At 42.6% G+C, this 19,402-nt stretch overlaps 1 protein-coding gene across 1 annotated transcript in view; it reads left to right on the top strand.

Annotated features, from left to right (window-relative positions):
- Nucleotides 1-3,918: 3,918 nt before the first annotated feature.
- RASGEF1B (RasGEF domain family member 1B) overlaps nucleotides 3,919-19,402 on the top strand; it is a 143,725-nt gene continuing 128,241 nt past the window's right edge. Inside the window, exons 1-2 of the mRNA XM_005012766.6 lie at nucleotides 3,919-4,226; nucleotides 14,213-14,257. Coding sequence (XP_005012823.5) covers nucleotides 4,158-4,226; nucleotides 14,213-14,257 — 114 coding nt within the window. The 5' untranslated portion in view covers nucleotides 3,919-4,157. The remainder of the gene's footprint in view (nucleotides 4,227-14,212; nucleotides 14,258-19,402) is intronic.

Here is a 19,402-nt window from a genome sequence, read left to right as displayed (position 1 = left end):
AGTATGTTTGCAAGAACTTTGCTTTTAAGGACACCTTTTAGCTTTGTCTGTTGCAAACTTTGCTGATAATGTATTGCAAACCTGACTTAGTTACATTTATAGCATGGCAGGGGGAAAAAAAAAAGGGACTTTGAGGAAAAGGAAAGGTGTTTACAGCAGGTGTTGAGCTTGCCACTTGTGTTGCAAACTGTTTCAAAGGGACATCCGTTTCAAAATTTGTGGTAGCTTCTAAAGCAGTGACTCGTGCAGTTGGTGAGGAATGAACAGCTATAAAAAGGCATGAAGTATTTATCAGCAGACAAGGTTTTACTTGCATTATTTAATATTCTTGAATAAAGTCTTAAAATAGTGTAGAACATCCTAGGCCTCGGATAATCCCCTCAGGGTTGTTGTCAGGCATGACATTAAATGTGTGGAGCGTGGAGTTTGATTGACTGGCTTGGAACACAGGGGGTGGTGTTCCTCCTGCACCTGAGCTGGGGACAGGAGTGAAACCTCCAGAGTACCTTCTTGTGTACTCATTGCATTCTAACCAGGAGCATGCCCGTATAAAACTGGCTCAAATATTAAATGAACAAATTCCCTTTCCAGTGGAAGAGGAATCCCTTGGGTTTGTTAGTGAAGCAGCAATTGATTTGAAAATACAGGAACACATGGAATGTTCAGGCTGTAAAGTAGGTAGCAGTGGGGCTGGGGGTAGGTCTAAGCTTGTTGTTCCCTTTGCAAAACGTGCACATGCAATGGTATAGCTGACTTAAACAAGCATAAAAACACTTGAAATCACCCTTAGTCTCCAAACACTATTTGCTTTTCTTGAATAAATATGGAAAGGTCTTGTTAAGGTGCCTTAAGGACCTTTGCAGGTTCGTTCTTCCTTTCTGTGCTCTTATGCTTCAAAAGATTGAGTGACAACTCAGAACAGAGTTTCAGTGATGCTTTGGATTATTTGTCATCTTCTGCCCTTTGAGTATCGAAAATTGTTCTTGCCTCGACTGATTTGACCTCAGGTCAGGATGGCTGAATTTGAAGGAATTTGATGCTTAGTGATGTGGTTGACTGCAGGGTTGGAGAGTCATTGTTTTTTTCCATGTTGTCAGCTTTGTGTCAATTTTGAGAACATATCTAGCCATCATGAAGTCAAAGTGAAAGGGGTCAGCGCAGCATTTCATGGAACAGCTTTTTCAACTGTTTTATTTGGCCTTCAGTAATATGCAGAGGGATTTGTGGCAAGAGTTGTGGATTTACTAATCCATCAGGTTGGCTGTTCTCCCTTGAGAGGACTTGTCCTTGCTTATTGTAGCCTCACAGAATGGCCTTACTTGCTTGAATGGAGGTTCTGCAAATCCCAGCCAGAGAGAAACCTCCTGCCAGCCAAAGGAAGGAGAACTGACAAGGACTTTTGTGGACGGAGCCCACTGGCCAATACTGCCAGGTGTGGTGCCTTGTTTGTGGCTGGAGGTGCTTCTGGCAGGCCCCTCTGGTCTGCTTGGGATGGAGGAGGCACTGGAAGCACATCTCTCCCTGTCATTAGGCCTACAGGAGCCTTCCTGTCACCGTGCCGGGAGCTGAGGAGCATGTCGCTTACGTCCTGATGCAGAATAAGCAGTGCAGTAAGCCTTTGGGTTGATTGTCACCTGATGACAGCGGTGACACAGAAATGAGTTGTTTGTCCCACGTAACCCCTGTGCCTGGTTATTAAAGGAGGCATTGATAGAGGGTTGTGTTTCAGATGTGGAACTGAAAATATTTGGCATTCCCTGAAATGTTTGAGTATGAAAGGGAGTATGGCAACAGAGTAGCTATTGTAATACCCTTGGCATCAGGTGAGGTGACAAAAGAACAAGTCCTTCCTCCTGAGTACATAGGAATACATTGACCCCCTTGTCACCTGGCCAGAATTAGGAAAGATTTAGAAAGGACAGTCTGATCTCTATCCAACAGGCTTATAAAATAGGTAAAGGATGGGGTTTGGAGCTTTTCTGTTTGCTCTCTTTCCTCATTTTTGTTTATGTAGGTAAATCTTTGCATATTTGGGTTCCCTGCTAGTGTTCCAGTGCAGCAGAAGCCCTTCAGTGGAGGTATAGATCCAGTCTGAAAGCAGGAGGGCAACTAACCTAAAGCAGAGTGTCTGAAAATGTTGAGGTTTCCATTTTTTCATGGGTATCAAAAGAAGATTGTTATGCCTTGTATTCCGTTTTAGAAACTTTGTGCCATGAGTGCTTCTGATTGGGAGAAAAACTTTGAATGCTTCTATTAAGTGTTTGGTTCCCCATTTGTCAGAGGAAGACAGGACATTTGCCCCTGTTTTTGGTTTGCAAGTATGGAACAGTGTTCTGAAGTCTCAGATGTGAAACGGTCTCCCTTGAAGATGCCGTGTGGGTCCATGGTCTGCTTGCAAGTTAAAATGCTTGACTTTGATCAACTGTTGTTGTCTCCATCTCAGTGCTACGTTAGTGTATCTCATCAGTTGCTGTGCTAGGTGGTTTAAAGCCTGTTGGACTAATTGGGGCTTCCAAGCCCTCTACAGGTAGGAACTAGGTGTTGTATCAAGAAGTATTAGAATGTTAAGGGAAACACTTCAAGGGTTTTTAGTGTGTTAAAGCAGTTTAATTCTGCTGCCACTTGTGTGGATGCTGACAGAAACAAAGGAGAATATTAGTTGTGCAGGCTGTTTATTGTCTAGGCTGCTACACTTGCTCTCTCTAAACTAGTATGTGCAAAGCAGGGTTTTATTTTTTTTTGACTCTATTGTACAAGAGACTTGCATTGGGTGAGTGGCCAGTTCAGCTGCCTTCTGCAAACAGGATGTGTTAGTGCTAATGTTCTGCTCCTTCCTTGCCACTGACTGCATCCGACTCCACTTGTGGTTTGACCTGCATGGTAACTGCACAATACTTGCTGTACGGCGAGCAAATAAAGCGTCCTTGAGAGGAGAAGTGGATTAGATGCTTTAGAACTGCTTGAAAATGCAAGATGTTGTGAGATTGCTGATAGAGCCAGGAGCCATAATGGCTGTAATAACATTTGCTTGACTTTTAGGGCTAATTGAGGTGCTTAAACTGTACCACGTGCTACTTCAGCTGCTTCCAAGCTGTCAAGCCAGTTTTTCCTGGAGCAGAGAAATTGAACTCCTCTGAATTTATTTTTTTCAGACTTTTCACTGAGGATTAGGGTTTTGATACATAATCTAAATGTATAAGTGGCATTAGGAACTTCCTGTGCCTGTGCAGCTTTGAGAACAGTGGTGCACAGTGACATTTTTTTCTTGAACTGTCTGTGGCCTGCACTCACTTGTAGCAGAGCAGAAAAATAAGCATAGCACAGCAATCGTCAAGGCTTGGACTTGACTCCACATCAGCGCTGAGTATCTCAGTTGTATTTCACTGGGTTGATAAATTTCCATAAACTTCAGGCAAGATTGTTTTTTGTAAAACTGCACAGTGCATGAAACTGAACATGCAGTGCATCCTACGCTGACAAACTGAGGTCTGGAGCCTTAGCCCCAAGCCCTAGTCACCGCCTCAGGAGGGGCATGGAGGCTCTGGGCAAGTTTCTTTCTTGCTGACAAAAAGATGGTCTATGGAGGATGTTACTCATTGGTAGTCAGGGCTGGAAATGGGTTTGTTTTTTTTCTTTTGCCATTTGACTTTGAAGTAGTCGAGTATTCCTGAGTGTAAATAGAAAAGGATCCTGTCAGGGAGTGTTTTGTGCGTGTGTACAGGAAGGAGGTGTATGCGCCGTGCACAGGACAAATCCTGTACCGCAGGCAACTTGAGGTAATTTGCCAGTGCTCGTCTGTTTGCCAGCAGTCCTGCAGCGTTGTCCCTCTTACCACCCCTCTGTGGGGCCCCTTTCCTTTTCTATGATAATAGTGACATTCAGCGGGGAAAGGGGAGAAGCAAACATTGAGAAGCCCAGGCACTGTGCTGGTGCCTTACTTGATTTGTTTATTTTGGTAAGCTACTACGCAGTGAACCTGCGCAGCCTTGTTGAAATGACAGAGCAGGAATATGCTGGTGGATGGCCCGGATAACAAGCCCAGAAAAGAGCGGCCCTGGCTTGGCAGCGGGGAAGAATTTTTCTGCTGATCTCCTCTCTTGCTGAAGGATATTTGCCTGGCACGGTGACAAGGAAGACCCCTTCCTCCCTGCTCATATATGGCAAAGTTTCTTGCAGAGCTCCTAGGCTGCGTGCTGCCAGATAAGGGCGCCTCTTCTGCATGTGAGGTAGGTGACTGTGCAGCGATGCTGTCTGACTAGTGATTTTTAAATGTCTCCGGGGTGTTGCAGGTACCTTCTGGCAGCTTGTGATCCTCTTCTCCACTGAGCAGTAGCCAGGGCTGGGGCAGGGGTTCAGGAAACTGGGATGTTTTGTGTTCTGTGTAATAGTAACCCCCGAGGGGCTTAGTGTTCCACATGTTGGTGGACAAAGAGATGGAGCTTAATTGCCTGCTACTGCTCACCTGAAAAGTGCTTGGCTTAGGAAATGAACAGCCATCGGTTCTCCCACCCCCAAATATATGCACGTGAATTGACACATCTCAACTACCAGCCGACAAACAAGCTCCCTTGGTGTGTGTATAGCAAGACACAGCATGCACCTTAGGTTCCCTGTCTGATTTTTGGGGTGAAGATAGGGCTGCAGGCATTTCTAGTGTTCTGGAAAGAATATGGTTCAGAAAATGAAGTTCCTCAACTTTAGGATGAGGGTAGTGCCTCTGTAGTGTTCCTTCTAGGTGAACTCTCAGTGCTTTGGAGAAGTCTGGTCTAAAGGCTCAGGAGAGGATTTTACCCCCCGTGCAGTGTATTTAATGGGAGGGTTATTAGCCTAGTTTTAGGGGCTCCAGTCCAAACCTGGATAGCAACTTACTGCGGCAGTATCCTTTTGTGTGTGGGCAGCAGGAGCAGAGGAAGAGCTTGCCTTTTATCATACATTTGGGGATTTGGCTGGTATTTCAAACCAGGTATTGCTGAACTCAATTTTGTCTGGAGAAACAGCACAAAAAGGTTTATTAGTTCGGAATTGTGCAGTTCTTCCACCGCATGGATTATACCTGATAAAAGTATAAGTAAGTTGGCAAATAAATTGTCGATGTTTTTAATTTAAGTTTCCCGGTTAGCTTGCGTTATCCCCTGTGTCTTAATTGTCGGCAATATACGTGAGCTCACTTGCTGTTCTGTGCCTTAACCTCCTGTGGTAAATAGCTTCTTGAAAGTATGACTTGAAAGATCTGTTCTAGTTCAACCAATTGCTTGGTGTACTTTTTGTCCTGTGCTTGGGTGATTGCTATAAACACCCATCACAGCAGATTGCAAGTACCGTAAGTAAACTTCTCCATTTAAGAGACAGGGTTTAGCATGTAGCTCTTCAGTTGAGTGTGTGCCTGCGCCCCTCTGAGCCTGTCTCTGGTGGTGAAACCCAAATGAATTGGTGGTCTCACTCCAGAAGCTTGATTGCAGTGCGTAAGGCAGCCTGAATGGAGCTGATGGGTGAGAGGGATATCCTCAAGCAGTCTTTGGGTGCATGGTGCTCAGTGGCTTCCAGCTGTGCCTGCCCTGTGTCCATTGTGGCTCAATGGGACCTGGTTTGCCAGCTGTGATTGTGCCTGGCACGGCTGGGTGTGCAGAGCCTTGCCTCAGTTTGGCGAATGCTCTTCAGACCTTTCTGAGGTCACGCTTTGGAAGTGGAAGCTAGCAGGCATCAGGTCTCCTGGGCAGCCTCTGGGTTTTAGTAGAGCTTGTCCCAGGCAAGTCTGTGCTCCAGCTAGGCAATGTGGCAGGGCTGCTGTGGAGGTAAGTGCTCTGCAGACCAGCAGGTGAGCATGAGTGGCAATGAAGGAGGTAGGAGTGCTCGTGGTAGAATGAAATTTCATTTCAATAGCTATCACTGTCCAGAATGAGACCTGGAACAATCTATTACACTGGAGAAACTTTTTTTCCCAAAGTCAGCTCAGTATTGGCTTGATGATAACTGGTCTGCAAGGAATTAACATGGTCTGCTTTGCTTGGCCTGTGTTTCTGGGGCAGTCTCTCAGGATAATAACAGATGTGGGAACTGGTGGTTCTGGAACCTGGCAGTCACCCACAACCACATGGCTGCCAAGGAGCAGCTGCAGGCCAGCTGGCATGCCTGGTAGCACTTGAAATGGTTCTGTGCACCTATATTTAGGCAACCAATAGAGTCTGTAATCGTTTTGGTTGGGAAACAGGCATTTTGTGTTGGTCAGCTGGGGCTGTTGGCTACTGTTCCTTTGCTAGGTCTCTGGTGCTTCCAGTAGGAGCTAAACAGCTTTGTTTACAAATATGCAGCTACCTTTAGATGTGCTGACCTTCAGCTTCATCCTACCTCAATTTCTATGCAGTCTTAATTGTGCTCTTCTCATTGATAATGAAAAATGTGACAAAGCAGTCTGAAACCAATAACAAAATGCTAGCGGGGGTGATGTTTGTTCAAACTGTCAGCATCTGTCACACGAGAACAAGATGTTCAAAGCGTGGTGTGATCTGCCTTGTGTTTGATATTGGCAAGTCTGCACCTCCAGAATGTCTGTAGAGAACAGTGTCTGTAATGTTTGGTGTGTGTACTTCTGGGTGCTTGTTGGGAAATGCTACCTTTAGGTTTGGGAAAGTCCATATAAACACAATGGGAAATCCCAGACCCGATCACCGGTTGTCCCCGGGTCTTGTAATTAAAGCACAAGTTCAGCAAAACGTTGCTAGGCCAAATGATGAAACAGTTTCTGGAAAAGTACTTGGTCAAAACAGCGGACTGATTTAGCTACAAGCAGGGTTTTGCCTGTTCAGTCTTAGTTCCTTGGTGACCCACAACTAGTTTAGAGAGCTATTAGAGAGTGATGTGATTTGTCCATTAATTCCATGCAAATGTGATCAGAGAAGTTCACCCCCAAGAGAATGCTTCAGTTGCTCATGCATAAACACCTTGTGTTTGTACAGAGGAAAGTTCCTCTTGAGACCTTGATGTAACTGAAGTGGTTGAATGGTGGTTCAAAGCCTAGCATACAAAAAAGTCTGATTGGATTACCTGCTGGATTTGCTGATGACCGAGTAACAAGCTCTCCATGTTGCTCTCAGTTTAATTGTAATCCAAATACAGGGCCTGTAGTACTCCAAACAGATTTTGGTTGAAAGATACTAGGATTCTAACAAGGTACAGAAGTCTGGGCTTTTAACTGAAGGGATTATAAATACTTGTTACTACTCCTTAACATTAACTTCAGACTGAATTCAAGACTAAACTTATTGGACACATTCGTAATAGCTGTGAAGTCATATTGATTGCTGGGCTGGGGAATCTTGAATGTCTAAATCTGTAGCTTAAAAGGAACTTTAATCCTTGACTAGTGTGACTACTCTACTTGCTAAGAGGGTTTAAGTGAAAGCTAGGTGGAGATGATGTGCACAGGAGAAAATAGCTTGTAGCTTTCTTGCCAGGATGCCCATCTTAAAATTGTCATCATTTCACAGAGTCAGATTAAAAACTATACAAAAAGTATTCAGAAGGCCTTAGGAGTCATAATGCTATGGGAGCTTAATAGTCAGCCTTAGTTCAAAACAGAATTAATTGCTCTGGCATGTGCCTGTGTAAATACCAACTTGTGATATAGCAAGGAGGTTATGATATGTCACCATGATTTCCAAAATTTAAAATTGGAAATCATAATTTACAGTTGACAAATCTATCAAAGACTAACCCAAACCCTGGAGAGCAGCAGGCAGCTGTGTTCATGGCTTCTATCAGTGGCTCGACTGCCAGCGTTACTGTCCAAGGTCTGTATTTATCACTAGTGGATTTGTTCAATCCTTTTTGTACTGCCTACATCTTTCTGCTGACCAGTAATGAGATACTTAAGAGCACTGAGACCTGAAACTGCAATTAGGTGCCCAATCATAAGGGCTATGTCTGGCTAACATTTCTTTGAGATAAATGCAAGGAAATGTACCTAGAACTCAAAAGATTGCTCAAGGCCTAAGCATGCAGAAAAGCTACAGCATCTTCATGTGTTCATGACAGTCGAACTTCAGAGTGTCTATGAACATGTTTGCAAGACTTTCCTAACAATGATGACTGCAAGGAGTGTGGGTTTTTAATCTCTTAATCGTTAAAGAGCGTTTAACTCCTGGTTAACTTCAGGAGTTAAAAACTGTCACATCACAGAACAAATGTGAAATGTTACAGCAGTTGACAGTCTTCAGACATGTTCAGTGTACCAGCAGCGTCCTTTATAAATCAGCCATCAGTCATATCTGTTCATCTTCAGACCTGGATCCTTCTTAGCTCTGGGCATGCAATTTCTCTTTATCAGTGCTGGGATTAGGTCCTGCGGAGTTGGGCATTGCCATTTGACTTGCAGATTTCAGGAAGTTATTCAATGGACAGTCCCTCAATTTCTTGGGGGGGCAGGAAAGAACCAGAACACTTTGCTTCTGCTGTACTGGGGGGTGGGAGGGGTGGGGAGAGAGCATGGTTTAATCAAAGAGCATTTCATCTACTGCAAACACTTGATATCTTCTGAGTGTAAGGAATTTTACCTTTAGCTTTACTCAAGCTGTTGCTTCTTAAGATTACTAATGTCATTCAGATTCTTGGACCTGGAAGTAGAAAGCTCAAGGTTTGATCTGAAAAAATCACTGCAGGATTCTGCCCTGTTTGATTATTTATTTATTTATTTATATTCCCCTTTACTTGTTCCTTCCCTTTTTTTCTCCCTGAGCTTGAAGCAGCTGCCTCGCCTCCTTTGTTTACTGAACTGTTCCTAATCTCATAAATTGTTTTTTTCCCCTGAGGAGAAAAGTAAGCAAGCATAAATGCATCCCTCTTTCTGTTCTTCTGGTAGTTTATTTTAATTTGTATGCTCAAAAAGAGCCAAGCAGAGGGAAGCTTTGACACAGTTTGTTTGTAAAATGCAAGTGAAATGGTTCACATAAGGGACTTTGTTGTTGTTGTTATAGGAAAAGAGTTCATTCCTGTGAGCTTTAGATACTTGCTAGCAGGAAGAGCTAAGTCCTAAACTGAGTGTTCCAGATGTTATTTATTTGCTGAAGGACAGTGAGGGATGGCTGGATTGGCTAGATTAAAACATAGTTCGAAACTGTATGTGATGACAGCTGTGAGTACATCAACTTAAAAACAGGAGAAACTTTATGCTTGTAAATCCTATAGAGTCCAATTTTGAACAAGTTTTAGCACATTTTCGCGGTCGAGGATGGAGATACACGTGGAGCTGACGGCACTGCCATGTGACAGTGAGCTTCTCGAGTGCTTTGTGGTCCCTTTACTTAGCAGTGATATCAGAGGTGGAGTGGTGGTAACGCTTTTGGAAATCCTATTCAGAATTTCAAGTGTCTTAAGGTTAAAGTGTGTGGGTCTGTTGCTGAGGCTTAATCCTCTGGACTTGACTCCTGAGATGCAGTTTCTTGGGGCTGTTCTCAACTAGGTGCCCTACTGAGCAGGGGTTTGTTAGCAGGCAGCATGAAATAATGGAAGCTCTAAGCTATTCTGTATTTGGGTATTTGCCATCTTCATTTTCCAAGTTCTTTAGGGTTTGTGAATTAATGGTTTTCTATACAGGTATTCACCTTCCTCCATGAAAGCTTAGTCTCCTGTAGTCTCCTGTCTCCAGGACTCCAAAGCTTAGGAAGCAAGGGGTGGGGACTAGAGGTAGAGTTGTTGGAGCTGGCTGCAGCTGTGAAGGGAAGGTGACTGAGTGTGACGTGTCAGCTTGCTTAGTCAATGAAAACCTGAAAGTGTACCTGCTTGTAAGCAAAATGAGAATTTCGATTCAGAAATAGGAATTGAACATTGTTATAGCAGCAGCGATTCAAGCTCATTTTAGTCATTTAGGATGCTTCTTTTCACCCTTGTCAGCTAAACTGAACGTGTAGTAATATTTTAGCAGCAGCTACCAGCAGTTGAGCTGTCCCTACAGCAGGGCTTGGATAATCACAGCCACCTTGTGCTAAAGCTGTCAGTACTCCTGAGCTGTTGTTGAGGCCAAACGTTTTGGTTTTCATCTCTTCACTCAGGACCTTAGGGTATACAAAATAAAAGAGGGTTGTGATTTGTTACCTATGTGAAGGTCTGCACCATTAGCCTTTGCAGCTCTTAAAGATGGGCAAAATTTGTCTGCCGGGAGGCTAGTTAAATCATTGGGGTTAAGGTCTGAAAGGAATGATACAGTTCTAAAGATCCAAGAATTATTTAAGAAGCTATTGGCCATGAGACCTTTCTTGCAACAAACACTGTCGTCTTTAACTATAGAGTGAATTTTTGCTATCCTCAATTTAGGAGAACTAATCAATGTTTCAGAGTTGGTATGTTAGATTTCTCTTCTATTCTGCGCTGTGCATTGTGGAATAGCCTGTGTGTACTGACCTTAAAATGAACTTCCTGGTTGTCTTTCCCCTGTCTGAATCCTGAATGTTTAATGAAAATATCAGCCCACATTACTTGCAAGGGGGATTACTTGTCTTGTATTTTTCATGTGCATTGAAGTGATACAAAGAAAATGTTGTATGGTAAGGAATGATAACAGTAGGGGGCAGTTTTCTTCAGCTGTAAGGTTTGATCAGATTTTCAGCTAGAATCCATTAAACTGAGAAAGTGCACTTGATTAGAAAAGGTATGAGAACAATACCTGATGTAATTTCATTGCTGGGATTCATTGTAGTATTTCCATGGGAGGGGAAAGAAGGAAGCATTCACGTTTTGTTACTATTGTTAGATATGAAAAATGTTGCCCCTGTGTATGATTTCAAGTTCAAGTGACTCATATGCAAGTTCAACACCAGCAAGGTATGGTGTTTGGCTGATGTTGTATTGTAAACTTATGTTTAATTCTCTGTGCTTTTATTCAAATTTGAAAAGTAAGCTATCCAATTCTTAGCATGAGATTTAATTTAGCCTGCTCAGCATCATGTCTGTTCTTTCCCTCCAGTGCTTACATGCCTCTGTTTGACAAGTGGAGTCCATTTGACTTGATTTCTTCTGACAGAATGCATGTAGCTTGGCAGAAGCATGTGAGCAGCTACTGAAAGAAGAACGGAGGCATGAACTCTTGCAAGGAGGCCTCGGGAGGCAGGTCTTTCTGCACACAGTTAGCTTCCAGTGCTGAATAGACAGGATGTTTCTTGAACATCTGTAATTTGTTTGGAATTGATTTTTATTCTAGCCTTTCTTGATCATCCATTATTCGAGAAGAGATGTTCAGAGCATTTGATGTAGATGCCTAACTTTAAGGGAAATACTCAATGTGGGGGAAAAAAAATCATTTTGAGGAAAGAGAAAACAAAAATAACAATGTTTCTGCAACACAAACAAGTGCTTTAGAACTGAGCTCAACTTTCCCCCTCCTATTCTAAGGCAGAGACCTGGAATAAGTCAGTGGCAAGAACGTTTTTCAGCACAAACCAGCTATGGTACTGGGTGGGCCATTTCCCTAGGCTTTGAGGCTTTTTGTATCGTCCTCCTGGAGGCAAGGCTTCAGCCATGCTTCATAGCAGGTGTGTGCTTCTGGAGACCCACAGCTACTTTTTGAGAGTGAAAAACAATTTTATGCAAGCCTGATGCAGCAGTCTGGAGAAGACATTAGATCCTTAGAGCTCACTTGGAGATAACTGCACTGTAAACATATGCTTCAGTGGCTTAAGGTTGCTTGGGATATCTCAGGTGTCAGGGCTGTTGTCTAAAAACCTTTTTTTTTCCTTTTTTTTTTTAAAAAAAAAAACAAAAAAGGTTAAAAACCTTTAAGAAGGTTTTAAAGGTCTAAAACCTTTAAAAATGCTTTTAAAAAGGTTTTAAAGGTTTCAAAGTCTTTTGATTTTTTTGTTTGTTTTTTAAAGGTCTTAAAACCTTTAAAAAGGTTTTTGACTTGTAAGGTCTAAAGGTAAGACTAGCAAGCTTTATTGGCTAGTTGCATTTTGTTGCTAAAGAACAAGTGAGATGCACTTGTTTTAAGTGTCTTAAGTGTTTTTGAAGCTGATAAGGCAAAACAGTGGAGATGAGTATTTTGTTGAAGGAGAGATGAATGCAATTAATAAATCTGTGGTCTTAACTTAATAAGGTGGTGGGTTTTTTTAATATATATTTTTTAATTTATTAAAATGTTGTAGCCTGTCATACAAACTGTATCTAAAGTGTTAGCTTGAGGTAGGTGTAACTGGGAAGGTGGTGTAAGTGGTAGCCCTGGCAGCCGTAGAGTTAAGATGGGTTGCAGTAAGGCTAAAAATCATGCTGTTACTCATGTCTGAATGACTGAAGTTTGAGCATTGAGCATTTGAACATGGAACTCTTTCCTGGCTGTTTATAAAGGTATTTAGGTACAAATGATTTTTTTGAGTCCACATATAAAAGTGTAAAGCACAGGTAGGAATGGCATACTTGCAAGTAACGTTTGTGCTACTTTTCCTGAATGGTGCGCTTGCTTCTTGTTCTGAGTGGGTGTTTTGGATTGCTTTTCCAAGGAACTCTGCTAGGCTGAGCTCCCCTTGGCTGAGGTGAGCCTGGCTACAGAGGTACTGAAGGCTGAGCACCACTGGAGTGGTGAGACCTTGACTACACACTGAGGAAGACAGCCTATTAAGTTCGGGGGGGTCTCCACATTTCAGGATACTGGTTAATAAAACATGCGATTTAATTCATAACAAATGCACACAGAACACGTGGCAGCAGCATGTTCTTGTTGTTTGCTTCTTTGTTTTTGTATTGGACTTTGATAATGTACTTGCAATGCAGTTGGCAGGAAATATCATTATATATGGGACTGGTTTTATAAGCCTCTTGAATAAGGTTGTCTTACCAAATGTCCATAATGAGTTTGCTCTTAAATTATTTAAGAGTTCATTTGAAATAAACTCTTTTAGTGTATCCACTGAATTGCCTAGTGTACTTGGGAAAACCAATTATGTATCATGTGAATGTTTGTTTTTTCTTTAATTTGGTGTTAGTGACATCTGGCAACAGTGTTGTTGACAAGATGGTCTAAAGGCTCTTTCTGATAGAAAAAAGCGTGACTTTTTTTGCAGAAGTTTTTTTTTTCTTCCAAAAGCTGTAGCTGAGTAATGGTTAGGGATTGTGCAGAAACTCAGAGCTTATTAGTTCTGCTGATTTTACACCAACTCCATGTGTTCTTTGCTGGTGCTGATAAAAGCTCTGTCTGTAGTTGTTGGGTTACTGCTCAGCTGGGCCTTCTGAATGGTTACCTGCAGAGTCATACAGTAAATGTCCGACTTGCCCAGTGCTCTGGGTGGGATCCAGGAATTGCTTATGTATCTTACTTCTTGGATGGCCTCTTATTTTCATTGTTTTAAGGTTTGCCAGAGTGCCATCAAACACCTGTTGAAGCCAATTCTGTACAGACTCTAGCAAGGTGCATGTTATTAGCTGACTTGCTCACTTGCACATCCTGCCTTTGGGTGCGCTTAACTAGAGGCTAGCAGAATTTCAGGGCTGTGCAAGGGCAAAGCATTAAACCTCGGGATTTGGTCTCAGGCTATTTAAATGTTTGGTTAGAGAAGAGACACAGCACAATTAAGCGTTCTGCTTGCTGTTTAAAATTAATTATCCTTTACCGGCTTCCGGATTTGTTGTGTTGCCTTAGTGGCTTTATTCCTTTGATCAAATTGTCTCTGAACATGAAGCTCTTTAAGAAGAATCATGAGTGTTGTCTAGGCAAGTTTCTCTTCTGTGATGTGTGATTCTTAGGTGAAAAATATTTAATTCCACATATCTGAGCTGTATTTGGAGGATGGCTTCTCATCTACACTGCTCCTGATAGAGGGGTAGGGATGAAAGCCACAGTTGACTTGATACAGACTTGACTTTACACCCTGTTTCCTTGATGCTGTAGTTCCCAAGAAGCAGGGAGCATTGCACACTGCTCCAGTTGTGTCCAGTCAGTAGCAGAGGCTGGGAGGAAGTGCAGTTCTGGTGGTTTCTGCAACTACAGACCTGCTCCATGCAGGAAAGGTGCCCAGGGACCTGCTGGCTTGTGTCCTGCTTGGTCTGACTGCTGGGATCAAGCACTAAGTGCTGCTTGGAGACTGGTGTGTGGATGGGGTGTAGGAAAAGGATATGGTGACAGGTAACTCTGATAAGAACTTGGAAAAGCAGCCATGAGTACTTTAAATGATTTTTCTGTGGTGTGTTTTTACCTTTTCTTTCTCTCCCCACTGAATTTGTTTTCCTTCTTTTCTAGTCTAGACAGTCCCGTGGTGGTGTGAAGCAAAGCACTAAGCAAAAGGTATGCTCAAACTTTTTTTAAACAGTTGATTTGTTTTATTTCCCCTATAAAGCATTTGTGTTTAGAACACGCTAGAAAACTGGGAATTCTTGAGTGACCTAATGCTTTCTCTGACTGCCTACTGACCTGGATGCATGCATTAGTAAGTTATCATTTGAGCAGTAATGATGTTTTGGGTTTAAATCATGCAGTAACAAGCTGATCTAAACACTTTTTTCAAGTGGTTTTCATTTGAAAATCACGTAGTTCACCACCCTAAAACCACTTGGTGTTTGGTGTTGAAAAGACTAGATCTGATTTTATGTTACACAATTTTGTATCTGTTTCGTTAGACCAGTCTCAACCATTTGTTTTACTAAATGGTCTCACTGAGGCTGCAGATAAATGAGGATGGTAGTGTCAGACCTTGGGTCATTGAAAGAAACGTGCATTTGTAATGCCAAGGCAGTCACAAAACTCCAGAGCCATTAAGGTCACTGGAAGGATTCTCAATGACTTGAGCAGGAATTGAAAGAGATTTTTCCAACAGGCCTAGGGCTACATTTTTAGGAGACCTTGCACTGATGTTTTTTTGTGGATAATTGGCAATTTTGCCTACAGTCGCAAATCTGAGCGGGGCTGTATGCAAATGGAGCTTTCACACTTGGCCCTTGTAGTTAGTAATTACTGGGTGATATGTGTAAATCTGGGAGTTGATGGAGACCTGAACTGATGTTTTCCCATTTTATGTGCTTTTTCATTTTCTTTCTACTTCAAGGAAATTATCATCTTTTGACATGGGTGGCTGGAAAACTGTTTAGAGTGCAGTATCAAGCAGGAAGGTTGAAGATAGGAAATGAGTGGCAGGTGCAAGCCTGTCCTTAAGCTGCTCAAAAATCACAGCTGAAAAGTGCCCCAGTGACACACATGGAGTTCTTTGCACTTGCCTACAAACAACAATTAATAAAACTGAAATCTTTGAGTGGTCTAATACCGAGCTGAGGTTAAAAAGCTGTCACTTCCCTGGGGCCTTCCCTTCAGGGTATTAAGGATCACATGCAGGGGAAGAGACTGCCTGTGGTCAGTGTGCCAAGGACAACAGAATAGCTGGAGTCAGACATGGTTAGTGCTGGCAGTCTGTCAGGTAGATATCGGGGGGGGAGGGGAGGAAATAGTAGAATGTGAATTATTACTGACACCTGGTATTTTCCTTGCCATCCTGATGAGTTTCTCAAGTTAAATTTCAGGATGCTTTCCCTACTATCACCCTTTTTGTTTTGTTTCTGTACTGTCTCCTTAAGCTTTCTGCTAATTCTGGGTTTTCCTAACTCCCTAGCCCACTAACCTTGTTACCTTTGTTCTTTTCAAACACTGCACTTGCTGGTCCCTCTTACGCTTTGCTGCCTCATGCAAATATAATGAGCTGTGGTAGTGAGATGTGCTGTTGGAGTGCTCCCACTGCAGACTCCCCAGATGCTTCATTATTTGCTTATAATGCTAGCATGCCTGCAGGGCTTGGTTGAAAAGGCTGTGGGGAAGTAAACTTGACAAGGCAGAGAAGTTGGTAACCTTTTGCCTTTTTTTCTTTGCATCAGTACAGCATTAGCCGTTGTATCAAGTGATGCCAGCTCACCAGTGAAATAGCCAGTCATGCAGGCACTAGCATACATTTCTTCTTTGCTCTACTGCTAATAGCAGTGGGTAGTGTTAGGCCAAGTAAATCTTATCTACAATCAGAGGTATAGGGCAGAAACGTGATGTTTTATTGTGAGAAATGAGGGGGGCTTGAGGTAACAGTGAAGGGTGCAGGAAGCAGCTTAGTTAGCCTGAACCAGGAAGAGAAGCCAAACCCTTCAAGAAATATGCTTCTGGCTGATGAAAATAGTGGCAGAACACAAAGGGTGCATGTTTGCCCTACCTTGCTAGCCCAGGTGCTTTAAGCTTTCCAGCTGGAAAACTAAGCTGCCTTCTGGCAGACTTGATAGCAGAAGCTAAAATCCTTGTCCTCTTTAATTTGTTCTTTAAATTGTAGAAAAATGACATCAGTCAAAACTTACTGAGAAGACTTTGTAGCTGCTCTTCCCCATGTGCTTCCACTATCTTTTAAAGATAAAAGGAGCATACAAATCTGTGTGTAGAGATGGCTGGCGGTAGTGTGGCCTCTAGGGGGTCTGCTTTCATTATGCCTATGTAATTATGACTGGCTAAGTGTCTGCAAGCAAGCACATATAGAATTAGTAAAGCTCACTGATTGTTCTAATGGAAACAGTGATGTGCACCAACTCTGGAAGGCGTGCCCTGTTCTCTAGATGAACTGCCCCTCAGCATTTCTTCCCTTTGAGCTGTGCTGTGGGAACTGCGCCTCTGAGAGAGGAACTAGGAGGCTGTCTGCATCTCTCAGTGGGATTGCATGCATGGTTGGCTGTCTGGCTGCCATGCATGAGAAGTAACGTGGTTATCTGTCTTGAAATAACGTGGTTAATGTTCTCTGTGGAGCATGATTGCATGCAAGGCTGAAGGATCTTAAGTGCTGCAAATCCCATCGTTAGGAAGTTGTGTTCACTAGCGTGCCTTGGGCTGGCCTCGCTTGCTCAGTGCTGGAACTGCTGCTGTCAGTCGTGTGTGCTTGCTTTACCCAGCTGTGACTACTGTAGGGGAAATGTGGATGTTGTGTAATGGACCCTACAGAGCTATGTCATAATTCGGAATAAATTTTTATGCTAAGCTTAAGTGTGTTATGTCGTCTGTCCAGTAAATAGACTTGTTTCCTAGGTTGTTTTCTGCACAAAGTTGAACAGATATTTTTTTTAGTGTTATTAGCATATTCTAAGTGAATGAACTGACTTTCACCAGCCGAGTTAACAAGTGGGAGTAGGGGATCTTTAAAGATGGGGAAAGCACTGGAGGTGAGTTGCATCTTCAGAAAAACTGTCCCTGTACATTTGGTTCTGGAAAGACTAAAACTTGGAATACTGTACAGGTTTGAACAGGTTACAATGCTTAGGCAAGGTCACTACACTTGAGTTAGGCTATACATATCACTTCGTTTTTCTCACAGATTTTGTTACAGATCAGCCTCCTTTCCTTGTGAGAGGTTGGCAGGTGTCTTGTGTTTTTCCTGTGCAGGCTAAATACAAGATCCTGTAGGGAAAGAAGGTACTAGCTACGCTTGAACTTGTAAAAGCCTTCTAGCCTTCAGGGCTGTTCCCTCTACTCCTAGGTAAAAACTATTCCTCTAAATCCTTATCAATGCTGCTTGGCCAGAAGCAAGGCTTTTTTTCCAAGCAAAGGACACTTTGCTAGTGTTGATGGAAAGCCCAATTCAATTTCGTTGCTTAAAGTTAAGTATTGCATATACTGTCAATTAAGAGGTGAGACTCCTTTCAGACTGCTTTAGACATGTGCTTGGTTCAGACAGGCCTCCTTGAAATACTGCCTACGTGAGCATTTTGGTAGTATTTAAATGGTTTCCCTTAAATATGTTTATCTGTCTGTATCTCCAGTTAAGTGAACTGCTTCCTGAAAAGGGTAAGTGTTCTGATGAAAGCTGTAATTTTTCTAATGAGCTGGATCTTAGTTAATTTGCAAGCTCTAATAAGGTATTCTTCAGTGAATAGGTTTGCTGCGAGCCACCTTATTTTGCGTCTCCTGGTGAATGCATCAAAAGCAACCACTCTTTATTGCCAGCCTGTTTCCTGAGCATTATTTGGGTGTAGCCTTTGAAGAAACCTGGGGGATCGTGCTGGTGCTCCTGGAGCAGCTTATGCTTAGACTCCACGTGTGATGTCTACTGATGCCACTGGTGGAGGACAGAGAGGAGCTGTCAGCTGCACCACTGAAGTGTTCCCTGTCCTTAGGCTTTGATGGAGAAGGCCCATGGGAGTCTTGAAATAGAAATGGTGTTTTGTAGCAGGTGGGAGTAAGTAGCGTAAGGATCTATCCATCAGAGCCCTAGCTGTGGGACAAACTTGTCAGGTTTTCCTCTTTTTTCCAGTGGGCAGTGTAGCTATTGATTTCTTGTCAAGCTGTCACAGCAGCTCTGGTAGCAAATGAGGGCTGTTTCGCCAGCATCAGAGCTCAGCTTTTAAGAACCCATCAGATAGTTACTTGGGGCAATCATTACTATTCTGCTTTGGTTTAAAAGATGTGTAATAGCTGGTGATTATGGTAATGACTCTCTGCATCTCTGAACTTGCCCCTTGTGTTCACTTCATCAGCCGCTATTACGCTTTTAATGCAGTCTGTTGGCAATGAGTGTAGGCTGGTAGGCTTCTGAACCTACTGGCCACAGAGGATTAACCGATGAAGAAGAAAGGATGGGGGGGTTAAAGGGCCAGGTGAAAATCTACTGGGGAAAAAAAAAAAAACTTTGAACTCAGGTAAACTGAAAAAAGTGATTACACTAGCAGTTATCTCAGCTGCGAACAGCTCAATGATAATTTCCTGTCCATTTTTTGGTCCTTTTTATATTTCAGTATGGGGTGGGAGGGAGGTCCATTATGGTTTAAAGTACTGATGCTCTTGGAAGTGAAAATTATCGCAGTGAAAATCTTAATTCAGTACTTCTATCATGACAATTTGTTCTACGCAACAGGGTGAAAGCCTCATTAAACTGGCAATAAAGGATAAAACTTTTATTTTCTGGAATTTTAGCCCTAAAAATTACACTTTGAATTCACGTGCTTTTTTTCTTTTTTTTTTCTTTTTTTCCCAGTGGTTACAGGGTATCTCCTGTTCCTTTCTCCCTATTTATATTTTTCTTAATTGTTAACTCTGGAAATGCAGTACAGAATGAGAACTGATCTGTGAGCTTGACATACGCCTCTGAGTGCAACCCTGCTGTACAATTAGGCAGCCCAACTGGTTGTGACAAGCTATGCAGCCAGTGAAGAGATTTTCCTTTCTTCATGTTCTCAGGTGTTAATGTCTTGTTGTGACTTATGAGCAATTATACCACTTCATACATAGTGTGTAGCTGTTTTTGTGCAATTACCGTTCTGCACTTGAAACACGTATTAGGAAAAAATACATTTGTTAACCTTGCCTTGTGAGTCATGTGTTGAAACCTTTTAACCTGGCAGGAACATTCATCTGTTTGTTAACAGGGTAGCTCAAGCTGTTTGGCTGAATTTCTGGGTAGCTGTAGCTGCAGCAGCAGGAATTGTC

The sequence above is a fragment of the Anas platyrhynchos genome, chromosome 4 (assembly GCF_047663525.1).
Source record: "Anas platyrhynchos isolate ZD024472 breed Pekin duck chromosome 4, IASCAAS_PekinDuck_T2T, whole genome shotgun sequence".
NCBI lineage: Eukaryota > Metazoa > Chordata > Aves > Anseriformes > Anatidae > Anas > Anas platyrhynchos.
The sequence above is the reverse complement of the archived record's forward strand: the minus strand, read 5'-3'. Positions and strand labels throughout refer to the sequence as shown.